General features: G+C 42.3%; 2 protein-coding genes across 4 annotated transcripts in view; one reads left to right on the forward strand and one right to left on the reverse strand.

The window, feature by feature from the left end:
- The window catches only part of CALB1 (calbindin 1), a 185,011-nt gene that overhangs the window by 84,468 nt on the left and 72,862 nt on the right, over positions 1-27,681 (forward strand). The window lies entirely within an intron of this gene.
- On the reverse strand, positions 496-26,022 carry LOC128417270 (Y+L amino acid transporter 2-like). Of its 3 annotated transcripts, none has more exons than XM_053395699.1 (10): positions 25,846-26,020; positions 19,833-20,357; positions 16,938-17,063; positions 16,169-16,313; positions 9,658-9,781; positions 7,391-7,494; positions 5,239-5,335; positions 4,030-4,179; positions 2,409-2,592; positions 496-1,974 (listed from the first exon to the last, which is right to left on the reverse strand). In XM_053395699.1, the coding sequence occupies exons 2-10, from the start codon at positions 20,335-20,337 to the stop codon at positions 1,883-1,885; spliced, it is 1,527 nt and encodes a 508-aa protein (XP_053251674.1). In that variant the 5' UTR covers positions 20,338-20,357; positions 25,846-26,020; the 3' UTR covers positions 496-1,882. The 3 variants fall into 3 exon arrangements, with proteins under 3 accessions (XP_053251674.1, XP_053251675.1, XP_053251676.1); XM_053395700.1 differs by lacking the exon at positions 25,846-26,020 and adding an exon at positions 22,994-23,152; XM_053395701.1 differs by lacking the exon at positions 4,030-4,179 and having other exon boundaries at positions 25,846-26,022.

Below are 27,681 nucleotides of genomic sequence, written 5' to 3' on the forward strand. Positions count from 1 at the left end.
ACCCTTCTGAAGCAGGGTTAGTGGACGAGCTAGGATTACATACATATCAAATATGACTGGATGTCATACTGATGTCAAATAGCAAATATTCTCTGACCATGCAGATATTCAAGGAACATAGCTGTCAACTTTCAGATTTGAAAACAAGGGATTGGCAGCCTCAAAAATAAGGGATCAGCAGCCTCACCTGTCCCCGGGGACAGTCTACGGGATATCTAACAATCAGCGGGATAGCAGCGGGAAACAGCACTGGAATAAGGGAATTTCCCCCCAAAAAGGGAAGGTTGACAGCTGTTTCAAGGAACATTCATCAACATAGTTATAAATTTGAAGTGAGTTTGGGTTGTTGTGTTTTTGGTGGGATGGGGGAAAGAAATTACTTTTAGTTACAATTTTTGATTCTTTAAGAAAAAAAGATACAACACAAAGATTGCACGTGCTTTGGCACAACTATTTCTGACATCTCTAGACAAAGCTGGTGGATGAACATTCACATCATTTTTTAACCCAAGTTTATTCAAAACAGAAGCATATTTAACAGGCAGTCACCCTCTGCTGCAAATACCACATGCGTTGCTTGTAATATAAAATGCTTTGGCTGGAAGGGGGGGAAAGTTGATCAGTTTATGCTTTGTGTTCATTCTATTCAGTCAATTGCATATTCAGAAGGAAAAAGCGGTAGTTGTTCGGCACTGATAATTATCACTGGCCGCACAATTTGCTCCTTTAGCTGTGGTAGTATAGAGACATCTAGCAAAAGAAGAATCCTAAGCATGGCATGTGGGATAAACACATCAAGCTCAGCTCAGCCACACTTGGAATAAACAAAATGTCAAGGAGGATTATAAATCCTGAGTACAGAATTGTATCCATAACAGAACACCTGTGCTTCTCCAACTATGCTTTGCATTCTGCTGAAGACACTGCCGGGATCGTCACTGAACATGCCTTCCTTTGTAGCACAATGGTGTCCTGCAAGGGGTTAAGGCAGAAGTCACCAGTGTGGTGGCCTCCAGTCGTTGCCTGACGAGAGCCCTGACCATGGACCATAAGGGATGTGGGGCTGATGGGACTTGATGGGGGCCACCACATTGGCTACTGCTGCAGTAAGGCAATGTACTGGGTGCAACACAGCCAATGGCAGGTGCTACACTGGTGCTGAACCTGAAGATCAGGTGTACAAAGATCAGTTCAAGAGCACAGGGCAACTCCTTGCTGTATCATTGATAGCCTTCCACCAATTTTGATAGTCCATTGCTGCAATGCAGTTCCCCACAGATTCAGACTGCAGTGTTACTACTTTGATTTAACCAGCACTGAATGAAATGCATTTGCACGTTCTCTGTGTAAAAGTCTTACAGCAAAATCCTGTGCAGGTTTGTTCAGAAGTCCCATTGAGTTCAGTTGGGCTCCTGGGCATAGGTTTGCAGCCCTGCAGCACCTTAGAACTAAAAATTTAATACATGGGTGCTTTTTCCTATGCCCTTTTGGGGAAAAGGTTGAGGTTGGAAATGCATTTATTTTTAGTTCCTCCTCTTCACATCATTTTACGTTTTCCTTCCCAGATCTCTACTTTCAATTGGCAACCTGAAGACATCTATAATGAGCTCCTTAAAGAAATCCTAGCACTTATTGTTTGTTCCTATATAATGTACCTTCTATTTTTCAAACAGTGTATAATTACCAGCTATTAAATCAGCATGGAGACATCCTCATGAACTGGTAATCAGACAAAGGAAAGACTAAGAGTGCAGCACAGATTAAGGAACATCAAAATGATGCACAATATAGTTGTGCATGGCTTAGCATGGCCCAGGAAGACAAAGGGAACATGTCCCAGTGACGCCGGAGTCTTCAGGTGGAGAAAACAGTCCAATTTGTTCTACTTGGCTTTGGTTTCCGATGTCTCCGTTTCAATATCCAGGTCAGTCAGACAGCAACAAAACAGCATCTGGGCATACTTAGTGGCTGTAGCTACAAGATAAAACAATTATATGAAATTATGAAATTAAGAACTTCACTGATGTAGGGTGTTTCTGCCTAATATCAAAAACCTAGTCCTTCCCGTCATTAGGCCATTGCAAAGGGGGCTGCGATATTGCAGGGATAGCCAATGTAGTGCACTCCAGATACTGTTGAACTACAACTCCCATCATTCTTGACCATTGGCCATGTTGGCTGGATCATATAGGAACTGCAGTCCAAATGCATCAGGAGAGAACCAGGTCTGCTACCCCTGAGATAATGAGTGATATGACTATTAGATAACAGTTGACATAAATACTTTAAAATCCACTAAAAGCCATAATGTATTGCTGCCTAAATAGCAGTTCAGCATGCATTGAAGTACTTCCAGACAGAAATTACATAACAAAACCACCATTTTAAATACAATAAACGCTTCTTACCTGAAAGCCTTCGCAGGTACCAAGGTCTCTTTTCTACGGGTAAATAGACTCCCAAAAAGTAAGCGGGGATTCCAGAGAGTGCTATACCAATTCCAATAATGGAATTGATTGTGTCGCTGAAGAGTGGGACTATGACTAGGAAAAGGGTGCACAGGCAATACACAATGGGGAAGAAGAGGCTGAGCTGCAGGTACAAAAAGAGGAATGCAAGTTATAGGAAAGGCTGTGGGGCAATTGCAGCATGACACCACATCATATAATAACATCACCTAGTTCAGCCTCCTGTTCTCACAGTGGCCAACCAGATGCCTGTAATCCTGCAAGCTGGATGACTGCAACAGCACTCTCTCCGCCAGTGATTGCCAGCAACAACCCCGCCATTTTATGTAAGCATTTCTATAGCTGCTAACATTGCAATATACTAGGTGTTAGAATTCCTGCTCCATGATTGCAGTCATAGGATTGTTGTCTTTCACATGACAGTATATGCTTTGACTCCACAGAGTGGGAAGTGACGGAGACAGGATGTTTGTGTTACTGTGTTCCGTGAAATGGAGCTATTGTCCTTTGTCCTTTTTCTCTTTGCTGTCTGATGCTAGAGAGAGAGGGAGCCATGTTGCAGTGCTCTGTGTGTGTTTATATGTAAATAAAGTAGATTAGCCAAAATGCTGAGTTGCTGAGGTCTGTTACGCATGATGCGCAAACTCTGTGGATCCCTAAGTGTGCTGGTGTCAGTTGACATCGGTCGCTGTGTGATGTTTGGGCTGAAGAAAGCTTATGAAGCTCCCGAACGATTGACCAGGAGGGAGGGAACATGCCAGTCATGCATGTGTCTCTGCCAGAGTCCTACTCGAGGGTAGGCTGAACTCCTGACACTAAGTTCTAGTATACACATGAAATACTGTTGAGTTAAGGATACAGCTGTCTAGAGTGACCTTCCACAACCTGAAGTTTGGGACTATGGCTTCCATCAGCTTCCCCCAGTACATAGGGAACCAGGTTGAGGGAGGCTGTCCTGGGGTATGAATACTCAGGCAGGATAACTCAGGAGAGTAGCCATGATAACTAAAAATGGAATCTCCATAGCATGCCTGATCACAGCTGTGTCACTGCTGAACATAAAAAGAGCCCGCTGGATCAGGCCAATGGTCCTTCTTGCCCAGCATCCTGTTCTCACAATAGCCAAACAGATGCCAGAGGGAATCCTGCAAGCAGAAGAGCGAAAGAGCATTCTCCCCTCCTACAGTTTCTAGTCACTGGTATTCAGAAGCACTTTTGCCTCTGATAGTGGAAGTAGATTGCAGCCATCATGCCTAGAAGCCATCAATAGCCTTTTCCTCCATGAGATGCCGGCAGCACTATTTTCAGAGCAGCTTCCAAAAGATAAATAACTGTACTTGATGCTCAGAATATTTCTAGATCATGGTCTGACCAGGAAATTTTTCTCTCACCTCAATGCTATCAGGAGAAGATGGGTATCAAGGACCAATTTAGTTTGCACCACAGTTTAAAGGGGTTTTAAGCAGGAGAAAATGTGACTCTACACATTCTTGATAGCAAAGCTGCAACGCACTCACACCTATGCGCACATTTTGAAGCTTCTGCTCTGCTATTTACTTACTTTAATGGGTCTTGGCCTGTCTGGCTGGGTATATCTTAAGTATATTAACCCTGCAATGGATAACCCAACAAAGAACCAATAGCTGAAGCAATAGTAATTAATCAGGAGAAAGACATCTTCCACAAGGAGATAAATCAAAGTCATTAAACCCTACAAAGAGATAACAAAAAGAAAAGAGAGAGATATATAATTTCCTAAACACCACATTCTAAACACAGACTTGATAGCACACTACACACAATGTTCTTTACTTAAAGCCTGACAAAAACATTTTGCATCCTTTTTGAGATTTTGGGAATCTTCTGCAAAAGCACATGCAGTTTCTTAAATCCTTCCAAGGGTTTGTCCTTGAATATTTTTTTTTAATCCTTTGACAGTTTGTTTTCTTTTTCTATGGTTGCATGATATTTTGTGATGTGGGCAGTGCTTTTTTCTGGGGGGACGCAGGGGGACGCATACCACTAAACAATTTGTGAATCTTTGTACTTTTGTCCATTTACTGTATTTATTTTCCCCGATTTGAACTATAAAATGGTGATTTTCTTGAGTCAAAATGAGAGTACCTCTAAACATTTTTTTTAGAAAACGAGCACTGGAAATGGTCACAGGTGCCCCTGATCCAACAAGAAAGCAGATCAGAGTCCTCCTGCACATCTGATCACTGCATAAACAGATCCCTTGCATCCAGCAATCAAGACTGCATGCAGAGTGATCAGGATCTGCATATACAACTGATGATGTGGTCCCCTTTGGAATTGTATAATAGGGATGGGAATATCCAAAAGTCACTGTACTTAGCTATTAACATGAGTGTGTTCTTAGTTGTGAGGATGACAACAAGGGACTGGCCTGGTAAGAACAGAGTGAGTTTGCTTGGCTGAGTTCATGCAGTACCGGTAGGATTGAGAATGCACTGAATGTAGATTTCAGAACAAAACAAATATACAGTGGTACCTTGGTTTTCAAACATAATCCACTCCAGAAGACCATTCGACTTCCAGAATGTTCAAAAACTGAGGTGCAAAGGGCGGTCTGCAAATTTCATTGAGAAAATTGAGAAACACACAACGGAAGCCATTTGACTTTTGAGGCGCATTCAAAAACCGAAATGTTCGGCAACGGAGATGTCCGAAAACTGAGGTACCACTGTAAATGAAAATGTGTTAAAAGTCCTAGAGCTTTTCTTTCTTACACTTTGCAATCACTTACATTAAAAACGAGGGCAGGAACAGGTGTGAAACATTTTATATGAATCAAGCTCAGGCTATCTGGGAGTTGTCCTTCTCTGGCTCCAACGTAGAAGAGCCTGCCGCAAGGTTTTAAAAAGTCTTATCAGTGCACAGTCCTATTATATTCTAAGGTGACACGTGACATGACTCTCTAAAGAAATATTAAAAAACTGTATTACACAATATTAGGAACAGTTCAAAATAAAATATACAGAAGTGAGGTGGGTTCTAAAAATATACATCTCGATAAAGAGGCGCATCTTCAGCATTTGCCAAAAGCTGTGTGATGAAGCAGTGGCAGACTTTGGGCCCTCAAATTTCAGCAGTGCCCCATGCGACGCTAAAATCTGTCCCCCCACCTCTCATGCTCCGGTCTATAGCATTGTTGTGGTGTCCCCTGCAGCATGGGGACCCAGTGCCACCGCACCGGCTGTGCCACCCTAAAACCGCCTCTGGTGCCAGATATTTTCCTCTGTTGGAAAGTGGTTACTCCACAATTGCTGTGCTAAGGTGAGAGATCCATGTCATCCGTTCCATGTAATTCCTGTTACTGGACTCGGTCATAGGGAAATGACAACTTCACCAGATTCGCAACTTCTGAATCAGCCCATAGTCACTGCTATCTGCAAGGAATGGCTAAATGCGCCCTCAAAATCAGCGTAGGATCTCATTGCACCAGTGTAACATGGGCAGGGTAAAGGAATAAGGGTACATGTTCATGTGTCTCAGTCCAGGCCGGCCCTGCTGTTAGACTGTAGGAGGCGGAAAATGCAGAGGGCAGGAATTGGTGGCAAGGTGTTGGATGGAAGAGTTCTGTGTGTGCCATGCATGGCCTGTCCTACTCCCCCCGCCTCCCCGCTAAGCTGCTGCCCTCAGACCCTCAGATGTGGCAGAGGGTGTTGCCCTGTTGACAGTGTTGAAGGGAGATTCAGCTGCCAGTCCCTTGGTGGGACTGGAAGTGCCATCTTTTCCTTTGCCTCAGGCGGCAAAATGCCTTGCACCAGCCCTGGTATCAGTATTACAAGGCAGCTGTGAGGAACCCTTGGGCCTCCAGATGATGCTGGACTTCAACTCCTGTGAGCTGCAGCAAGCATGGTCAATGGCCAGGGATGATGGGAATTGTAGTTCAGCAAAGGGCCAAAGGTTCTCCATACCTGCTGCCAGGTGACAAGGGGGACTCGCATCCCACAGCAGAACTCTTTGCAGAACTCCTTAGCTATTTGTCACAGAGAGTGATGAAAAGGCAAGAGTTTATATGGTTTATCAGAGAATATTTGCTTGGTGCTGTATGCTTGGCCTAAGTGGAATTAGGCATGGCAATACAGTGGTACCTCGGGTTAAGTACTTAATTCGTTCCAGAGGTCCGTTCTTAACCTGAAACTGTTCTTAACCTGAAGCACCACTTTAGCTCATGGGGCCTCCCGCTGCTGCCGCACTGCCGGAGCATGATTTCTGTTCTTATCCTGAAGCAAAGTTCTTAACCTAAAGCACTATTTCTGGGTTAGCGGAGTCTGTAACCTGAAGTGTATGTAACCCAAGGTACCACTGTAAAAGGTTTCTGCATTCCTAAAGTAGACCACCAGGTGGCAGTGTGCTTTTGAGGTCCTTTTCAGTCTCATGTCATTTCCATGCTGCTGAGTTACCAGTGTATACAGAATTACAATTAATTTGTATTTTTTTTTAAAAAATGCAATGAACAGTATTCTAAGCTCTTCAGCTTTCAGTGGAATGAGGATCTGGAGTTCTGAACAGTTTTTTAAAAAAATTCACATAGAAAATTCAAAAAGATAAACAGAATACACGCTGCTATGTATCCTCTTATAATTTATTATTGTGCAATTGAATTAAACCCAATTAATCCTTGTTATTAAATGCCTAAAACTGACTAGCTCTGCACAGCAGAATCTCAGATTCAAGAGCTGACTCTGTTAACTGACATTCAATTGTATTTTACAGCCGTTTTACTGCTGGATTTTTCTTGGGGCGGGAGCACAATCAATTTAGTTTATAAGAGAAAAAGTGACAGAAGCTTCGCTAAGTTGTAGCAGTATGATACTCTATTCAATAAAATCATTTCTGGCAGAATGCTACTGGCTCCATCTGCACAGTGCTAGTTTCTGAATTCCACATACCTGGAAGCTGCAATAATTGATGAGTTTAATCCTCCATAACAAGACATCGCCACTGCAATAGGGATGATCCACTTAGCATGGCTAAGAGTCTCATTACCAAAAGTCTGCAAAAGAAAAAGAAAGAAAGAAAAGAAAATAGGCTCACTCAGCTAGTTTCGCAATGCCAACCAACTGTCATGGAAATTTACAGCTGAAGCACAAAGTCGGGAGAGCTCATTTTTGACAACAATGCCCCACCATAATCTTGGAACAGCTTTTTAAAAGCCACACTAATAATATTTTAGTTATCTGTCACGCACAGCTAAATTGCCAGTGAGTGGATGGTTAAACAACATGAGAAAGTAAAACTAATATGTATTTAAAAGATTGATCACAACCCAGTGGTGGGATTTAATCACCACTGTGGGATTTTGTGAACTCCTAAATTGTGTACAAGGGAGCAGAGGAGATTATTACATAAACTGTACATTCTGCAGTATGCTCTGCAATATATTTATAAGATGCAAAGAAGAGTTCCTTCTTCACCCCTCTGGAAGCAGACAACAGGGAAAATCAGATACATGTGCATCCAGTCAACAAGTACAGATGTATGGGCCCAGATTTATTATTCTGCAACAGCCTTGCATATTAGGCTTGCTTGCAACCAAATCTTCATGTACCATACTTTCCATGTATAATTGCCTGAACGTTTTGAAGTCTCCCACTATTTCAAGAACTGGGTATGAGCTGGTCGCACAATCTAGGATATTAGGTAACAGACTGGATCTGATGGATCAACAGTTATGGGTTTCAGACAACGGCTGAACACAAAATATTGTTGAGTTGGCCCCCATTGACTCCTTAAATCCTATAATAGTTTTAAGAAGTGGGCATAAAATGTACAGTAATCTAATTTGGTTAAGAGATGCTTTCCTAAAGCCTAGGACACTTGGCATGACAGTTTAATGCAAATGCCAATGCGTGCTTTCAAGATATGTAATTTGTGATTATAAGTTTCTACTAAAATTGCCAGTTTGCACTAATGGAGTCAGTTATGCTAATAAGACATGTTTTCCTGGCTGCTGAAGTTTGAGTGCACATGAGAGAGAATGATAGATAGATGATAGATAGATGATAGATAGATAGATGATAGACAGATAGATAAAGAAAGAAAGAAAGAAAGCAAGCAAGAAAGAAAGAGTTTGGGCAGAATTTGACATTTTTGTCAGGTACTGGTGGACAGTGTGTCAGTTTGCATTTCTTAGTACAGAAAGTATTGATCTGATGAGTAGAGATTTTTCCCATTCTAATTAATTCAAGAGGGTTCTGGAAGCTTCTGTGCGTGAAAGAAACAGGCAGAAGGTTCCGGATGTTTGGGTTATTCCTTCAGAGAAGCTGAGTACAGCTGGCTTAAACTGGTTCTGTTATCTCTTTCTGTCATAGTCATGCTGACTATAATAATAGGCAAGGAGGAGTCTTGGATTCACTTGCTCTTTTCCTTCTGGTGTGGTGTTCTGTACATAGTATGCTTAGTGTTAAGGTTTAGACTTATTATAAGTTATTGTAAGTTTAAGTTGGGAAACGCAGGTGGCACTGTGGTGTAAGCCACTGAGCCTTGGGCTTGCTGATCAGAAGTTCAGTGGTTCGAATCCCTGTGATGGGGTGAGCTCCCGTTGCTCGGTCCCAGCTCCTGCCAACCTAACAGTTCAAAAGCATGTCAAAGTGGAAGCAGATAAATAGGTATCGCTCCAGCGGGAAGGTAAACAGCATTTCCGTGTGCTGCTCTGGTTTTGCCAGAAGCGGCTTAGTCGTGAGGGCCACATGACCCGGAAAAACTGTCTGTAGACAAACATCAGCTTCCTCAGCCAGTAAAGCAAAATGAGCGCTGCAACCACAGAGTCGTTCGCGACTGAACATAACTGTCAGGGGTCCTTTACCTTTTTTAAGTTTAAGTTTAGTCTGCTGCAACTGGATTTCTTATGGACAGTGCCAATCCTGAATGCATTTGTGACCATTATGCTCATTTGCCTTCAGTAGCAGTAAAGCTCTGCTGGATGGAACATTAATTGCCTCTGGTCTATTTTTGGGCAATTCCTGCAATGTGTTTAAGTTTTAACTCTGCTAACTATACGTTGGAATCTGCTCTGGATCAATATTGAGTAGAATAGATGGCCACCTATCAAGGATGCTATAGCAGTGAATCTCCCTTATTGGCAGGGGCTGAACAAGATGTCCTTTGAGATCCCTTCCCGCTCTGCGATTCTACAAACTCATGATTTGTGACGTACCACGGCCACAGCATCACTCCCTAACACGGCAGGCATGTCCAGCACAACATAGTAGGCCACATTCGTCAGCAGGTAAATGATAGTCACGATGGGCATTGAGATTGCAATGGAGAGGGGCAAGTTCCTGCAAAAGGAAACGAAACAGTTATTTGCAACCAACTGAAGGGTAAACCAAAGGGGAGGCACATTAGAAAAACAATAACAATGAGCTGCTTGAAATATGCATAAAACTTCGGCACCTAATGCAAGAATGGTATGACCCAAGACAGGCATGTATACCAGGACTTCCGGGTTAGCGCCATCGGTAATGGCGGAATTCCTCTGACTAGGAAGAATTTGCTCTGTGGGAACCGGGTCTGGCCGTCACGGCGATGGCGGAGACCCCTCAAAAATCACAGGCAGGTGAAGTCTGTGAACGTGGGATTCGGCGGGCACCTTTCGCGCCTCCCCTACTCGTGGGGAAACCCGATTTCGGGGCTCCAGAATGAAGTGGGGTGAGTGGCACGGTGCTGTGAATCGACTGCTTTTTCCACGGAGCAAAGCTGCACAGCCGTTGCCAGAGAGCGCTGACTTTTTTCTGTGGACAATTTGATTTTAAAAGCAACTACCCGCGAGTAGAATAAATTGGAAGTTTTTAAAGGGAAGAAAAGACCTAATTTGGCACTGAAGCGGGGAGGCTCAAACAGGAAGTCCGCCTTCCGCTTTTGTAAATAGATCAAAGCAAAGAGCCTGCAAGCTAAAGTCTTGGAAAGTTGATCAGAAAGGACTAATTTTCCAACATTAAAAAATAGTGAATCCCCCCCTTGGAAGCAGGAGAAGAGGGGGGGGGAGTTTGGACCACATATACCTGCAGGAGAGAGGGAAGGAAGCTAAAATTCTACCGCTCAGAACCTGGGAACGGGCTGTCAATAGGACAATAAGACTGCCAAATTTTGAAATGCGTATTGACTGTGAATAGACCATCCGCTGACAGCTAGCTGAGTAAGAGAGATACATTGTTTTTAGCTGTCCCCTTCTGATCTTAAAAAGGAGGAAAAGTAACTGAAAATTGAAACTAACTTTCTTGCTTGAGTTGTGTTTCAAAAGGTGTTATTTTGGATTAATACAAGTACAGATAGCAACTGTTTCCCCCTAGAGGAAGTTTCTGAAACTGTTATAAGAGTTGGATCAGGGGAATTTTCCACTTGTAAGATAAAACTGTGTGACTGTGGGACTGACCTTGGATTTTTTAAAGTGTTATGGCAGATGGGAAAGAAAAAGTAGATCCGTCACTCCCAGACAAAACAACAAGGTCTGGGAAGTCTTGGCAGCGAAGAGCGTCAGCATCCGGCCCTTCTGCCTTATCTGCGGCTGTACCAACACAATCTAAATCAAGAGGAATGTCATCAGAAGAAGCTCTAGCGCTTGCATTAAGTAAGATAAATGAATCATTGGAACAACTTAACAAGAAAGCAGATGCCACAAATGCAATAGTGGATGCCACAAATGCAAAAGTGGATGCTGCAGTTACTAAAATTGATGCAAATACAGAAAGCATAAATAGTTTGGGACAAAAGGTGAATAGTAACACAGAAACCATTGAGAAACTGATACAGGAATCTAATTCGACATGACAGACTGCAGAGGAAGCCAAGGAAAAAGTTGCTGCTGTGGAATTTAAGGTAACACAATTGGAAACAGAGAGAGTCCCAGACCTACAGAGGCAACTTCAGGACCATAAGCTGACACTTTCTATGATTGAGCTTAAGGAGAAACAGACAAATTTGAGGATCAGAGCTGTACCTGAACTGGAGAAGGACAGTCTGACAGACTTTCTCATGCAGGAACTTGCAGAATTTTGGGAGCTGGATTTGGAACAAGAGGAATTTAAAATTGTGAGGGCCTTTAGATTGGGAAGAGGAGGGAAGAAAGAGAAGAACAGAATAAGAGACTGTTTGATTACCCTCAGATCTAAAGAAGAGAGAGACAGAATTTTGGGTTGGCATTACCAGAAGACTTTGGTAATACAACAGTCAAGAGTGGAAATATTTAAAGATATCCCGAAACATCTTTTGGACCTTAGGTCGAATTACGGAGATTTGGTTGTCCTGCTGAGAAGGAACAAAATCATCTTCAGGTGGGAATTTCCCCAAGGCCTATCCTTCAGTTTCAAAGGAAGGAAAATAAAAATAAGATCAGTAGAAGATAAAGTAAAGTTTTTGAATAACTACGAGGAAGATCTGCAGAAGGAACTTGGAAAAGAGTCAAGAGTCAAGAGGATTAGAGCAAAGAGCATTGGACAGAAGATCACCAAAAAGAGGAATAGTGGACATTGCAACATTACCTTTTGGACCGCCTAGTTACACCGACACTACCAACAGAAGAAGAGCAGGCATTGGGTGCAGTTGGAGGAAAATCAGAGTAATTACATCATGGCACTGCAAGTACTAAGCTGGAATGTTAATGGACTGAACTCCCCGGAAAAAAGGCGGGGAGTCTTTCATTTATTGAAAAAAGAACAATTGGACTTGATTTGTCTGCAAGAAACACATGTGACAAGGCTACACAGGAAGATATTGAGTAACAAAAGATTGGGCCAAGAATTTATTTCATCAGATAAAGTCAAAAAAAGAGGAGTAGTCCTTTATGCAAAGGAGAGCCTATCACCGAAATTTATATTTAAAGATGACCAAGGAAGATTTGTCACAATTGAAATTCAATCACAAGGAGAGAAAATTTTGATAGTAGGCATTTATGCACCAAGTGAGGGAAAATCGGAATTTTACAAGAAGTTACATGAGACTCTGATGGACTATATGGATTACAATATGATTTTGATGGGGGACATGAATGGAGTGGTGTCTACAAATATGGACAAGGCACTGAGACAGGTAGTCACCAAGGATGGTAGACTACCAAAAACTTTTTTTGATATGACTGACAATATGGATTTAGTTGACATCTGGAGAATGAAGAACCCTTTGGGAAGAGAGGGAACTTTCTTCTCTGAGGCCAAAATGACATGGACAAGAATTGACCAAATTTGGATAACTAGAGGGTTGGCTCCGAAGATTAGAAAAGTGGAAATTTGCCCTAAAACTTACTCCGACCATAATGCTGTGAAGATGGAAATGAAACTAACACCAACTTTAGATGGAGGATGAATGACACTTTGTTTAGGAACGAAGAAGTGACAAAGAAGGCCCAAAAAACCTTGAGAGATTATTTTGAGATAAATATGAACACCACTATTGAAAAAAGAGTAATCTGGGACGCAAGTAAAGCGGTTATGAGAGAATTTCTGATACAACAGAATGCAATTAAGAAGAGAGCTCAAAATGAGAAAAAAGATAAGATTTTGGAGAAAATAAAGGAAGGAGAGAAGAAACTGAGAGTGAAACCAAAGTCGCAGGAGATCCTGAAAGAGATAAAGTTATATCAAGTACAATATATGAAAGTGATGAACCAGGAAATAGAATGGAAAATTAAACAAATGAGACAAAAGACATTTGAATCGGCAAATAAATGTGGGAAACTGCTGGCTTGGCAAATGAAAAAAAGACAAAAACTTAATACTATTACAAATTTGGAAGTGGAAGGAAAGAATATACAGAATCCAGTGGAGATCAGAAAGTGCTTCCAGAGGTATTTTAAACAATTATATACACAGGAGACACAGAAAGAAATGGACATTGACCGATTTTTGAAAACAAATGGACTACAAAAAATCTCTCAAGAAAATAAGCTAATGTTGAACTACAAAATAACGGAGCAGGAGGTAGAAGGGGCCATCCAGAACATGCAATCAGGCAAATCTCCAGGACCGGATGGTTTGACTTCAAGATATTATAGATCCCTGAAAGAATGGTTAGTACAGCCATTAAAAGAAGTCTGTAATGAAATATTGGAAGGAAGCTTATATTACACTTATACCGAAAACAGAGTCTGAGAAGACACAGCTTAAGAACTACCGCCCTATATCTTTGCTTAATGTGAATTATAAAAATTTTTCAGACATTTTGGCTAAAAGATTAAAAAAGGTACTAGTAGAAGAAATTCATAAAGATCAAGCGGGCTTTCTCCCGGGCAGACACTTGTCTGACAATACGAGGAACATAATTAATATTCTAGAAAAACTACAAGTGAATATTAATACTAAAGCAGTTTTGATATTTGTGGACGCGGAGAAAGCCTTTGACAATATTTCTTGGAGTTTTATGAAGAAGAATTTACAGGGGATGGGGGTTGGTCAAGGTTTTGGAAATGGTATAGGTGCAATTTACTCAGAACAAAAGGCTAAATTAATTGTGAATAATGTAGTGACGGAAGAATTTAAGATAGGGAAAGGAACACGACAAGGTTGCCCAATCTCTCCATTGCTTTTTATATTGGTCCTGGAGGTTCTCTTAAACATGATTAGAAGGGACCAAATGGTTAAAGGTATACAAGTCGGAGCTAAACAGTACAAATTGAAAGCATTTGCCGATGATTTGGTATTGACATTACAGGAGCCAGAATCTAGTACCAAAAGAGTACTGGAACTGATTCAAGAATTTGGTCAGGTAGCGGGTTTTAAGTTGAACAAGATGAAAACTAAGGTTTTAGAGAAAAATTTAACAGTGACTGAGAGAGAGAGAGGTTTCAGAAGGAGACAGGATTAACATTGGTTAAGAAAGTGAAATACCTAGGGGTTAATATGACCGCTATGAATGTGAATTTATTTAAGGATAACTATGAAAAATGTTGGATGGAAGTGAAAAAGGATTTAGAAATATGGTCAAATCTGAAGTTATCATTGCTAGGCCGAATTGCTGCGATAAAAATGAATGTATTGCCAAGGACGCTGTTTTTGTTTCAAACATTGCAAATTTTGGATAAAATGGATTGCTTCAAGAAGTGGCATAGAGATATTTCTAGATTTGTCTGGCAGGGCAAGAAGCCTTGAATAAAATTTAAGATATTAACCGATGCTAAAGAAAGAGGTGGATTTGCCCTGCCAGACTTTAAACTTTATTATGAATCAGCCGCGTGTTGCTGGCTGAGAGAATGGCTGCTTCTTGAAAACACTGACGTGCTGGACCTAGAAGGTTTTAACAATGTATTTGGGTGGCATGCATATTTGTGGTATGATAAGGTCAAAGCACATAAAGCGTTTAAAAACCATATTGTCAGAAAAGCACTGTTTAATGTCTGCATAAGATATAAGGACTTCCTTGAAAATAAAACCCCAAGGTGGTTGTCACCAATGGAAGCGAAGGCTCAGAAAAAGCTCAATATGGAGGCCAATTGGCCGAAATATTGGGAAATTTTAGAGTTTTGAAAAACTAAAAAATAGAGTGCGAGACTGGCGCCATTATTACCAAATAATGGAGGCGTATAATTTGGATAAAAAAATTGGCTTCCAGGTGGAAAAATCAAAATTGGAAACAGAACTGTTAGATCCCAAAACTAAGAACTTGTCAAGAATGTATAACTTGCTGTTGAAATGGAACACGGTGAAATCAACTATGATTAAATGGGCACAACATGTAGGACATAATATTATGATGGCTGACTGGGAAGAGTTATGGACCACAGGTATGAAGTTCACGGCATGTAATGCCTTAAGAGAGAATATAATGAAAATGATTTACAGGTGGTACATGACACCAGTCAAGCTCGCAAAAATTTATCACTTGCCCGATAATAAATGTTGGAAATGTAAAGAGACTGAAGGTACATTTTTTCACCTTTGGTGGACGTGCCCAAGGATTAAGACATTCTGGGAGATGATTTATAATGAAATGAAAAAGGTATTTAAATATACCTTCCTGAAGAAACCAGAGGCCTTTCTCCTGGGCATGGTCGGCCAATTGGTGCCAAAGAAGGATAGAACTTTCTTTATGCATGCCACAACAGCAGCAAGAATACTTATTGCAAAGTACTGGAAGACACAAGATCTACCCACCCGGGAAGAATGGCAGATGAAGGTGATGGACTACATGGAACTGGCAGAAATGACTGGCAGAATCCGAGACCAGGGAGAAGAGTCGGTGGAAGAAGATTGGAAGGAATTTAAAGTTTATTTACAGAAACATTGTAAAATTAAGGAATGTTAGAAGGATGTTGGAATGAAGTAATGTGGCTTTAGCAGAAATGTTATAAAGGATTAAGAAAAAACAGATTGTTAATTGGTGAAAGGAGGGAAAGCAAAGTTACATTATATTAAGATAAATTATAGGACAAAAACTGGAAAAGATGGAAAGGACTTGCTGAAATAGCTAACTGAACTAGAATACAAAAAAGGGAGGTGTGAGGAGGTCAAGGAAACAAGCAAATGAAAGAAAAGTTATGGGAAGGTTCATTGTGTTATTTAAACTGTTTTTCTTTTTTTCTTTTTTTCTTTTTTTTCTTTTTTTCTTTTTCTCCTTTTCCTTATTGTGATGTGATGTTTTGTTTTTGCTTAATATGGTGTTTTCTATTTTTTCTTTTTGTAACCTTTAAAACTTTAATAAATATTTTTTTTTTTTTTAAAAAAGACAGGCATGTATACCTTTCTGGGTTTTTCATTTCTTCCGTGACAAAATTCAGTGTATCCCATCCAGAGTAGGAGAAAAGAGCTGAGTAAAGGGCAAGTGCAATGAATCCTGCGTCTGCTGTGGAGCCTTCAAATGGCTCCTTGAGGTTATCAGTTTCTCCTGTGGAGACATCAGAAGCCTGCGGTTATTTACATCTATATGCCTACACATAACCAACATGTAGCTTATAGGAAACAGGGACAGAATCAGAATGTTCTCTACATGAAAATGCTGAACGAAAGTAGCTTCATATCGCCTTTACCATGTGTCACGGCATCCACAAACCTGCCAGCATTGACTATAGGGTATGTCTGTGAATATTCCTGCTTCACGTAACAACTTCTCACTTGAAGAAGAAGAGTTTGGATTTGATATCCCGCTTTATCACTACCCAAAGGAGTCTCAAAGCGGCTAACATTCTCCTTTCCCTTCCTCCCCCACAGCAAACACTCTGTGAGGTGAGTGGGGCTGAGAGACTTCAGAGAAGTGTGACTAGCCCAAGGTCACCCAGCAGCTGCATGTGGAGGAGCGGGGAAGCGAACCCGGTTCCCCAGATTACGAGGCTACCACTCTTAACCACTACACCACACTGGCTTTACTTGGGATACTTGGTTCATGTGTGAAGAACATAATAATAATAATAATAATAATAATAATAGCCCAGAATTAAAGTATGAGCTAGCCCAGAGTCTATATGCTGTTCAGTTTTGCTATCATATTTACACACAGAAAGTAAGTTCTTACCTTGGGTGATTTTATAAAGACCCACAGCTATTACCACAATAAGGGCCATGACTTTGGCATATGTGAAAAGGTCTTGCACTCTGGTTCCCCACTTCACATTGACACAGTTAATAAAGGTCAGGGAGCCTAATAAGAGAACAGGATACAAATTAGATAAACCCAGTTAGCTGTACTTCATTAGAATACTGATGACTTGGACGTTTTTCAATTAACATAACCTATTTTTTTTGGAACGGCAGAAGAAATCAACTGGCTAGGATAAGGACTTAAATGGGGGGGACGACCCAAAACAAACAGTCATTTGAATCAGGATCTGACCATGAGCTATGCTGGCAGGGCCAGATAGGAGTTAATAATACTTGGAGAGCCACCTATAAATCACTGTAGCCTCCCAGATGGAAGGCAGGATTGGAGAGACATTGGAATGAAGTCAGTTTTTCAGTAAGGAAACAATGGATCTGCATATTATCTGTTTTATAGTGTTGCATTTTCTAAGCATGCCTCAACAGACTCAACAAGAATAGGGAGAAAAGAAAAATTAAAGAAAAGAAAAATAATAGAATCATAGAATTGTAGCATTGGAAGGGACCCTGAAGTTCATCTAGTGTAACTAATGCAGGAATCTCAACTAGATAATACATGACATATGGCTATCCAACTTCTGCTTAAAAACTTTCAAGGACGGAAAGTCCACCACCTCTTCTGGGAGTCTGTTCCACTGCTGAACAGCTCTTACTGTCAGAAAGTTTTTCCTGATGTTTAGTCAGAATCTCCTTTCTTGTAACTTGAATCCATTGGTTTGGGTCCTACCCTCTGGAGAAGGAGAAAACAAGCTTGCTCCATCTTCCATGTGACAGCCCTTTAGATATTTGAAGATGGTCATCATATCTCCTCTTAGCCTCCTCTTTTCCAGGCTAAACATACCCAGCTCCTTCAACTGTTCCTCATAGGGCTTGTTTTCCAGAACCTTGATCATCTTGGATTCCCTCCTGTGCCAGGATGTCAATGCACAGATACCCAGTACAGCTCCAGTTGATAGAACAGTGAGCATAGTGGAATTTTTTTGGGAATAAACATGAATAGGATTGTGCTTGCTGGGTTTAAGTCCTACCTGTGACACTGACTTGGTTTTGGACAAGTCACTCAGCCTCAGTTCCTAGTCTTTAAAATAGACATAATAAATGACCTACCTTAAAAGACTATTATGAAGATGAACAAAAGGTTTATTCACATTTTTTAAAAAATGTATGCCTAAAAATATAAATTAAGGGTACGACAAACAGGCATCTGAAAACCCCACATATTTTGTAGGTATACTCTTCAGAAAGCTAAGATTGATGCATGGTCATTTTTTGGTTGGCAATCCAAGTAAAATCTTGAAACATCAAACAGTGCTGTCAATATGAGTGGAAAACAAATAACCCGAAACTGTTTTCAGGAGGGGGCAGGTGTTATTTTTAAAAGTCCAATTATTTCACTAACAAGAGCACAGTGAGAACATTCTTTTAGTGCCCTCTAGCTTTCAGAGATGAAGTTGCAGTTTGCTATGAAAAAGACAGAAAAGTGGAGCTTTTTACTGATTTCTGCCGGGACCCTGCTAGAGACGGCAGTATTCTGGATATGTCTGGGAAATTCTGGCCTCAGATGATGATGGGACTTTTAAAAAGCTTTTAAGAACAAAATTTCAAGTTTTTCATAATTGGTAAAAGAATAAAAGGAACAAAGAAAACAGATTCCAGAACTGTCATATCCGATGACAAAAAATATACCCTTCCCAAATAACATTTTTGGGCTAATGCTATGGGAACTCTTCAGCCTGAGTGCCTTAGCATGTCTTAGGGCCACATTCACATCATATATTTAAAGAACTGTGATACCATTTTAAGCAGCATGGCTTCTTCCAATGAATTCTGGGAGCTGTAGTTTTTTTAGGGTGCTGAGCTTTTTTTTAAGGAGATCTTTATTCTCCTCCCAAAGCTGTAGTTCCCAGAGTAAGCAGTTAGACTACACACACAGTATGAGAATATCATCCTCCCACCATCACCTCAAAATGATGTCTTACTGTATCACACTGCTGTCTGTCTCAGGGATGGGGAAACAGATGGTTTTGCTCCAGATGTCCTCAGCCCCAGCTAGCCTGGTCAGTGGGGTCAAGGATGATGGGATTAGTTGTGGTTCACTAACATCTTGAGGGCCATAGGCTCCCCATTCCTGACTTCTCTATCCCAGCATTCTGTTATTAACAATAGATGTTCATTCCTCAGAAAAAGGTGGTGAATACAGTGGTACCTTGGGTTAAGTACTTAATTCGTTCTGGAGGTCTGTTCTTAACCTGAAACTGTTCTTAACCTGAAGCACCACTTTAGCTAATGGGGCTCCCACTGCCGCCTCACCGCCGTTGTGCGATTTCTGTTCTCAACCTGAAGCAAAGTTCTTAACCTGAAGCACTATTTCTGGGTTAGCGGAGTGTGTAACCTGAAGCGTATGTAACCTGAAGCGTATGTAACCTGAAGCGTATGTAACCCGATGCACCATTGTACTGTTGTTTATCTCTAATATCTGAGAAGCACAAGAAAAACCCTGGAAAACTAGGAGCTTTCTGATCCATGCTGCCTACAATGTATGACTCTCCAGGGTCTTGGGCAAAAATCTTTGTTTCTTTCATAGCCCTGTAATTAACAGATGGCTACTAAACAGCCTTAATATTTCACACACCCCCCCCCATTTTCCTATCAAGTCTGTTGGAATCCAGACTTTTCCCTCTGATTCAGTGGCAAGAGCCTAGGCGTTTTGTGCGCAACCTTCCCTCAGAAGACACATGAAACTGTCAGTTCGTGGCCTGAACTTGCATAATCAAAATAAATTGTTGCATTGACGGACTAGAATTTTACTTACAGATGCAGGCAGCTGCAATCAACCTAACTGCTCCATAGGGTGGCTCACAGAAGGGAAATATCGGCTGAACAATATAATTGGCAAAAGTGATGGCAATGACGGCCTGAGTTGTTGGCTCAATAATGAGCAAGGAAGACCATAGTCTGATAAAGGCTATAAAACCTCCAAAAGCTTCTAGAATGTAGGCATAGCTTGCTCCTGATTTAATAATGGATGTCCCCAGTTCAGCATAACACAGTGCTCCAAACAAGGAAAAGATTCCACCAAGGGCCCAGAGGAAGAGCGAGAGTCCATATGAGCCACTGTACATCAAAACACCCTTGGGAGCCACAAAAATCCCCGAGCCGATCATGTTCCCTACTATCAAAGAAATGCCATTAAGCAAGGTGATCTCTTGCTTCATCTGCATTTTTTCCTTCTTGTTCTCTGCCACTGAATCCAATTCATGCAATCCATTCTTGGGTATGCTCTTTTTATTGCAACACGTCGTCCAGGAGCCTGTCATGATCTTCAGTTAATCATTACCTGGAAGCGAGGAGAAGGAGAGAATGTTTTGTCTGCAAAGCTGGCAGGACAAAGAGAACCAGGAATTGTATTGTAGCCGTTTTAACTGCATAGTGGTGTAAGGGGAAATTTGATTTGAGTCGCATTTTAACGCGAACCGAAATACAAGTGTTCTATCCAGATTTTGCAACACATTTCTCAACTCATATCATGCACATAAAAAATGCATATATTAAGGGAAAGTTTGCATGAAAACATATATAATATTAGTGAAATTAGCATACAGAAATGCTGTTGGTTGAAAAAGGCTGGCAGCCCTGATCTAAAGAGTGCTTGGGCCAATGGGGCAGTGAGCCACCTACCTCAGTCTGCCCTCAAGCAGACCCCAAATGACTTGCCTTCTTACTCACCACCAGTTCAGAAGTCATACTGCCTGTCAGCTTCCTCCTTCATCTCAGTGTTGTCCTTGTCAAACAGAGCTGGAATGGGGATGGGAGCAATGCCAGAACTACTTGGCTCTGCCTCTCATTGGCCTTGCTTCCTTCTGCTGTTTGAACTCCCTGCCTTCTGCCCCACCACTCCCAATGGCCACCAGCTACTACTGTTGACTTCATCGAATCCAGGGGTGAGAAAACTGTTCACAGTCTGAGGGCCACATTCCCACCTGAACAGCCTTCTGAGGGCCACATGCACGTGGTGGATGGGGCCACAGGCAAATGTGGGCAAATCAACTAATGAAAAATTTACCATTGTACCATAAACTTAAGGGACGTGGGTAGTGCTGTGGGTTAAACCACAGAGCCTAGGACTTGCCGATCAGAAGGTCGGAGGTTCAAATCCCCGCGACAGGGTGAGCTCCCGTTGCTCAGTCCCTGCTCCTGCCAACCTAGCAGTTCAAAAGCACGTCAAAGTGCAAGTAGATAAATAGGTACCGCTCCAGCGGGAAGGTAAACGACATTTCCGTGCGCTGCTCTGGTTCACCAGAAGCAGCTTAGTCATGCTGGCCACATGACCCGGAAGCTGTACGTCGGCTCCCTCAGCCAATAAAGCGAGATGAGCGCCGCAACCCCAGAGTCGGTCACGACTGGACCTAATGGTCAGGGGTCCCTTTACCTTACCATAAACTAGTTTCTACACACATAACACTCCATCCTTGCTCCATGTGAACAAGAGGCATTATCAGAGCTCAATGATAAATTTCCTGTAAGGCAAAGCCACTCAAGGCAGGAAGCAAGACCTGTGAAGGGTGTGGTCTGGGGAGAGTTCTGAGGGCCAGGTATGGAGGCCTAGGGGCCGCAAACAGTCCCTGTGCTCGAGGTTGCTCACCATAGCTGTCAACTTTTCCCTTTACTTGTGAGGAATCCTATTCGGAATAAGGGAATTTCCCTTAAAAAAGGGAAACTTTGACAGCTATGTTGTTCACCCCTAATCGAACACCTCCTCTTGGTGTTGCCTGCAACAGTGGGCTCTGCCTGGATAACATTTCAGCCATTGCAGAACCAGATCAGCTAGATTTGTTCACTTACTATCTCACCCTCCCCTTTCTCCTGCAAAATCCTCCATTACTCCAGTTGGCGTGAATGTAACTGGAAAGTTGTGCAGCTGCCACCAACCACACCATAATTTAACACAGCCACGTGGAGCAAGGAAAAAGACTATCCCCACTCCCAGCGTTTGTTTATAGCTTATAGCTGGTTACTGATCACTGTTCTATCTTGCATCAAAATATAATTTTGAAAGAAACTCAGTAGCACAATATTACATAGGGCTTGTTCACACAATCAGAGGTGATCCCAGGTTGTTTCCAGATGGTTGCCCCCGAGGTTGTTCATGTGAATCAGACTTGTTATTTCAACTGAACTGTCATGGATTGAACAGGGAGCAGTTTTCTGCTGCCACAAATGTCTGCCAGACACGCTGTGTGCTTTCTGCAAATTGGCAGTGCCAAGCTTTAGTTCATCCGAGGTAACTGCTGCTTTTTCTACTTATAGCACATCCCTTACTTTAAGATCAAGGGAAGTTGAATCATCAACTAGGGATTCTTTCCACCTCATTCATGCCAATGACCGTGCATCCAAAGCAGAAGAAAGTACTCTAGATTAACTTACCTTGGGTTTCTGGTTTTTGTTTTGCTTTCAATGCCCTTAATCATTGATGCAATGCAGTAGTTGATTGGTAAATGTTTGTTAAAAGCAGCTGTTGTGAGCCAGGCATGGCGTCAGCCCTCGTGCCGGAAAGCCAGTTGGGCTTGCTTGTATCAAACTTCAAAACACAGCTATTGAGCATGTCCAAATGCAAGCTGGGAACAGTAATGTTTCTTGTATGGACACAGGCCAAGCTGGGAAGAAGCCAAGTGTGCAAAACAAGGCTTGGTGTCATAAAGAGATAACCCCCCCTCCCAAAGACATATCATAAGCCACCCGTCCAAAAAGCACATTGCAGTCTGGACTTACGTTTATTATCCAGTGTAAAAAGCTGAACACCCCCCTCCATGACTGGAAAATAAAAAGACCTGGTTTTCCAGCTTGTCTACAATTTTTAGAAGTAAACTCTAAATCGACACATGCTCTACCCTTCGAACACCCCATCTCTCATATCTGATCTATTGTTCTGATCTACAGCTGGTAAATAAATATCAGAGGAAGGTTAATGCTTACCCATGAATCACTGATGTCCTGCCCTGTTTAACAAGAAGATGGCTGTAACTTCAGGAACTCAAGAGTGAGCTAAGGCTGAAAGTAAGCAAGCAGCTGCCTGGCAGGAAGGGTAAGTGATATGAATATGAATGCCCCCTTCTCTGTGTGCTGCTATTTGTATCCCCACAGCAGGGTAACCAAAATCAGCAGTGGGAGCAGCAGCAGCAGCAGGGTATCAAGGAAACAGCTTTCCCCCAAGCAGCTCAAGTTCGCTAATGAACAACAACTGCCAGGGCTGCAGCCAAGTCCTTTCCCCCCAGAATTTCTAGGAAATTCACTGATGTTTGCTGAAGACAAAGGAAACTGCCAAGTCGATTATGTTTCCCCTCCTCTACATTCTTAGAATCTTTTTTCATGACCACCTTTGATGGTACTGTGGCTCATTGTATTTTGCAGAGGGTGCTGGTGTAAACATCAATTTCCAGAGCAAGTGGAAGTAAGACTATGTGTGGGCAGGAGGCAGAAAAGCGTTTGTGTGTCCTTACTTCAGACTCAAATCAGCAGAACTAGGTGGAGAGGCCAGGAATTGGCTATTTTTGTGGCACAGTAAACCAGGTTACCATGGAAATGTGACACTAATTCAAAATATATCACATGGAAAATCCCATTTAAATCAATGGGATTCAGTCCCGTGAACAGAATCATGATCCACTTTCAGAGCCACTTTCACATTCAAGTATACTTTCCAGCTGCTTTATTGATCTATAGGTGTCTATTCCATCACAAAGGAACATCCTGAAACTTCCTAAGGACAGCACACAGCCTAGGGAAAACAAAACAACCTGAGATATATTGTGATGTCTTTGGGGGGTGATCACAGACACAGCTGCAGGCAAATTCAGGAGAAAAGAACTACATGACTTAAATCAGGGACAAGATTCAAGCAAAATAAAGGAGAGGTCTAAAAAGAATGGGTCAAAACGAGTCGCTTGAGAGATGATGAATAAAGAAAAGGATCTCACACCAAGCCTGAAGAACATGTGTGAGAATGTCCCGACATGCTCATAACAACTTGCTCAGCAAAAGGGTATATGCTTCTTTTACTGTGTACATTTTATATATTTAAGTCCGGCTGTACCAGGTTGGTTAAGGCTGGCAGAAGTTGGCACGTCCCAGAGTAAACTTGGAGCACTCCTGTGGACTCCAGGGAGATTACACTAAAGCCTGCTTCCCACTTAATTGTTTATAGTCAGCTACAAGACGAGCAGGCCCATCAATTGTGAATATGGTGCACTGGTTCAAGTGTCCATGTTTCCTTGCAATAAAAATAGAAATGGCAATGGGCAAAATCTCTATCCCCTCCACTTCAGTTCTTATTGCAGGGAAATTCAGCCATTGAAATGTGCACAGGTACTTAGATATTTTCTTTCTAAGTCAGAGGTCATAGAGTAAGGTTGTTATGGGGGTAAAACGTTCCAATTCCAGTGGAATTGCATGGGAATTCATATATATTTGGGTACTTTTTATCCCCGAGTCCAAAAAAAAGACACACAAGACTTGGCCCTAGGATGGGTTAAATTGGTTGCTAGGTTGCTGGCAGCTGCATTGCTGAAAATGTTGTTCCCAGTAGGGAATCTAGGTTCAAATACCTGCTCAAGTATGAAGCTTGCTCAGTAACCTTGGGAAAGTCAGTTTCATTCAGACTAATCTCCTTTACAGGTTGAAAACATGGGGTTCCACAAGAGAGGGGCACAAAAGAAATTTAGGAAGCAGTGACAAATGGGGAAGCCCGCTCAATGTGCCTAAATTAAGCTGGTGGAACCTCCCTCTTCTCTTGGGTCAATTTGATCCGCAAGATGCAGACCCTCAAATATGGTGTGGAACAGTGGTGGAATGGTCACTGCACCCCCTTCCCAATGTTCACCATGTCCTCTTCTGAAGACAAGCAGATGGGAGGAAAAAGCTGGGGCATTGGGAGAAGATCTCTATCCGTGGTTGGTCCACATAGATGACATAAGAAGAGCCTGTCGATCACACCAATGGCTCATCTGCTCCAGCATCTTGTTCTCACAGTGGCCAACCAGAGGCCACTGGGAAACCAGCAAGCAGGATTCAAGCACAAGAGTACTCTTTCCTGTTATGGCTTCCAGCAACAGGTATTCAGAAGCATCACTGCCCCCAAAAGTGGAGGCAGAACATAGCCATTGCAAAGCCTTCTCCATGAATTTGTCCAGTCATCTTTTAAAGCCACCCAAGCTGGTGGCCATTGCTGCCTCTTGTGTGAGTGGGCTCTACAGTTTAGTTATGCACTTTGTGAATTAGTACTTAATTTTATCTTTCCTGAATCCATCAATATTCTGCTTTGTTGGATGCCCATAAATTCTTGCGTTATGAGAGAGGGAGGGGGGGGGAATTTCTCTATCTGCTTTCTCCACGCAACACATCATTTTATAAGCATCTATCATGTCATCTCCTACTCTTCTTTTCTCTAAACTAAGAAGTCCCAAATGCCACAACTTTTCCTTATGGGCTGTTGCTCCAGGACAAAAATCCCATGCAAACTTTGCAGTACTGAAAGCTTACTTTTCTCTGCCTTTTGTTGGAACACTTCTAGGTGCATGTTACATTTCAACACTGGTGTCTGAGCACAGGAACACAGAAAGCTGCAGATCAATGGTCTATCTTGCTCAGTATTGTCTACATTGAATGACAGTGACTCTCCAGGGTTTCAGGCAGGGGATACTCCAAGGACCAGCTCTGAGACCTTCTGCCTACAAAACAGATGCTCCACCAGAGAAATCCTACAATTTTCTTTTTAATGCTCTATGATTTTTTAAAACACACACATGCACACAAAGGAAAGAGAGACTTACCAAGGTTTCCTGACCTGTTGTCCTCCGAAACAATAAAGGCTCCTCTTTGGAACTGATGTGATGGAAGCCAAGGCCCAGAATGAAGCAAAGTGCAATGCAGTCGAAGAAACCGAACAGAAAAACAGCCCTGGCCAGTGTCTTGTGAGCAGCAGCTTAGGAAGTTAATGAGTGTAGGAGAGCTATGAGGCAGTCAAAACAAAGGGGCCAGGGTCAAGGAATGCATTTGTGTTCCTAAAGTCAAAGAGCAGCTGGAAGGAGCTTACTGACAGCCTGTAGCCATGGGGATATGACCGAGGCCAGTCAGGCCCTGCCTTGGTTATTTTTTCCACAAGCGTCTGTTGGTTATTTTCCCAGCGCTTTTTGCTCTCCCTCCCCAACTTCCACCTTCTCCTTCATGCATACTGGCTGCCAGGATTTATCATCAACCCAGCAGTAACCAAGGACAGAGCAGACAGCTTGGATCTGGGATATAAAGCCATGCTTTGTGGGTGCTTCTAATTCCCACTAGGTACCACATCCCAGGCTGCTCTCCTCCCACCCCTGCTGGTCCCCAGAGGTAACAGCTGTCAGCCACGGCTCTCTAGTTTGGTGTGCATGGCCCCAATTCAGTGGCAGAGTTAGGGAGGGGCTAGCCTGTGTGTGCAACCTGGAGAGTTGCTTCCAGTCAGGGCAGACAGTACTGAACTAGATGGACCAATGATCTGTCTCTGTGCCCTTGCTGGTGTGTTTTTACTGAGATGATTTCAGCTATTGTCTAGCCAACTCTTGCATCACGCCCAACTTTTAATAGCCTATGAGTCAAGAGAGAAATTGAGCCACTCCAGGCACAATGGAAAATGCCAACCCTGCCTCCTCTTTCTCTGCAGTCACTGGGAGGTGGCCTTACTGGAAAAGAAAGGAGGCCAGGGATGGGCGTGAGGGTATGCAAAAATGTGGCGCCAATGCCTGCCATCACCCCTCTCACCTGTCCAGAGTCTGTGGTCCTGAGACAACCGCTTCATCATGCCTCAGGAGTGCACTGGACCTGCTGTGTATATGGTGCAATTTGCAAAAATAAATAAACCAACCAACCAACACAGCCCAGCCATTTAAAGCAGAGTTTCCCAGCTGTTTTTGGACTACAACTCCCATCACCCCTAGCTAGCAGGACCAGTGCTCAGGGATGATGGGAACTGTAGTCCAAAAGCAACTGGCAACCCAAGATTGGGAAACATTGATTTAGAATAAATGCTGAAAATCACAGAGTCATGATAAACATCCTGAAAGTTCCAAAAACTCCATGTTGGAGGAAAGCTGCCATATTGGAAAATCACAAATATCTATTTGTTTAGCTAAACTAAGGGCTCACTTACACTTCTGCTTGTCCCATGCCTAGAAGGCACAGGTTCAAGCAGTTTTCCACTTGTCCCATGCTTTCTAGGCATGGGTCCGAGTGGTTTTGCCTCTGCCCTGCTTTCCCCCAGAAAACCTGCTCTTTAGCGCTTGATTGGAACAAATGGCAGTCTGTGAAAAACCCAGTTGCTGCTTGTTCTGATTCAGCACTAAACCTCAGGTTTTCCCCAGGGGAAAGTGGCAGAGGTCTGAATAAGCCCCGAAGGTAGTCATATCTCAGAAATTTACATGAAATATCTGAATCTAACAACTGAAGGGAATGTTCTTGCATTCAAAATGGCCTCAAGTTCTCAGAGAAGAATTTGGGATATGAGTTTGGTGGACTTTCCAAATGTTTATTACCACACATGCCTTTTTATTTTAAATACCTGGGTCACATACTAGTTTGAATGGACTGCAAAGCTTCAGCGACAAAATTACAAGAGAATATATGTGTGTGTGTGT

Source organism: Podarcis raffonei, chromosome 7, assembly GCF_027172205.1.
Source record: "Podarcis raffonei isolate rPodRaf1 chromosome 7, rPodRaf1.pri, whole genome shotgun sequence".
In the NCBI taxonomy this organism is placed as follows: Eukaryota; Metazoa; Chordata; class Lepidosauria; order Squamata; family Lacertidae; genus Podarcis; species Podarcis raffonei.

Excerpts from the sequence above, each read along its gene's own strand:
- LOC128417270 (XM_053395699.1), bottom strand. The coding sequence starts at position 20,337 with ATGACAGGCTCCTGGACGACGTGTTGCAATAAAAAGAGCATACCCAAG. Across the intron at positions 4,180-5,238 it reads TTCCTGCCCTCGTTTTTAAT|GGTTTAATGACTTTGATTTA; the intron begins GTAAGTGATTGC and ends ATCTCTTTGTAG. Across the intron at positions 1,975-2,408 it reads GTACCTGCGAAGGCTTTCAG|CTACAGCCACTAAGTATGCC; the intron begins GTAAGAAGCGTT and ends TTTATCTTGTAG.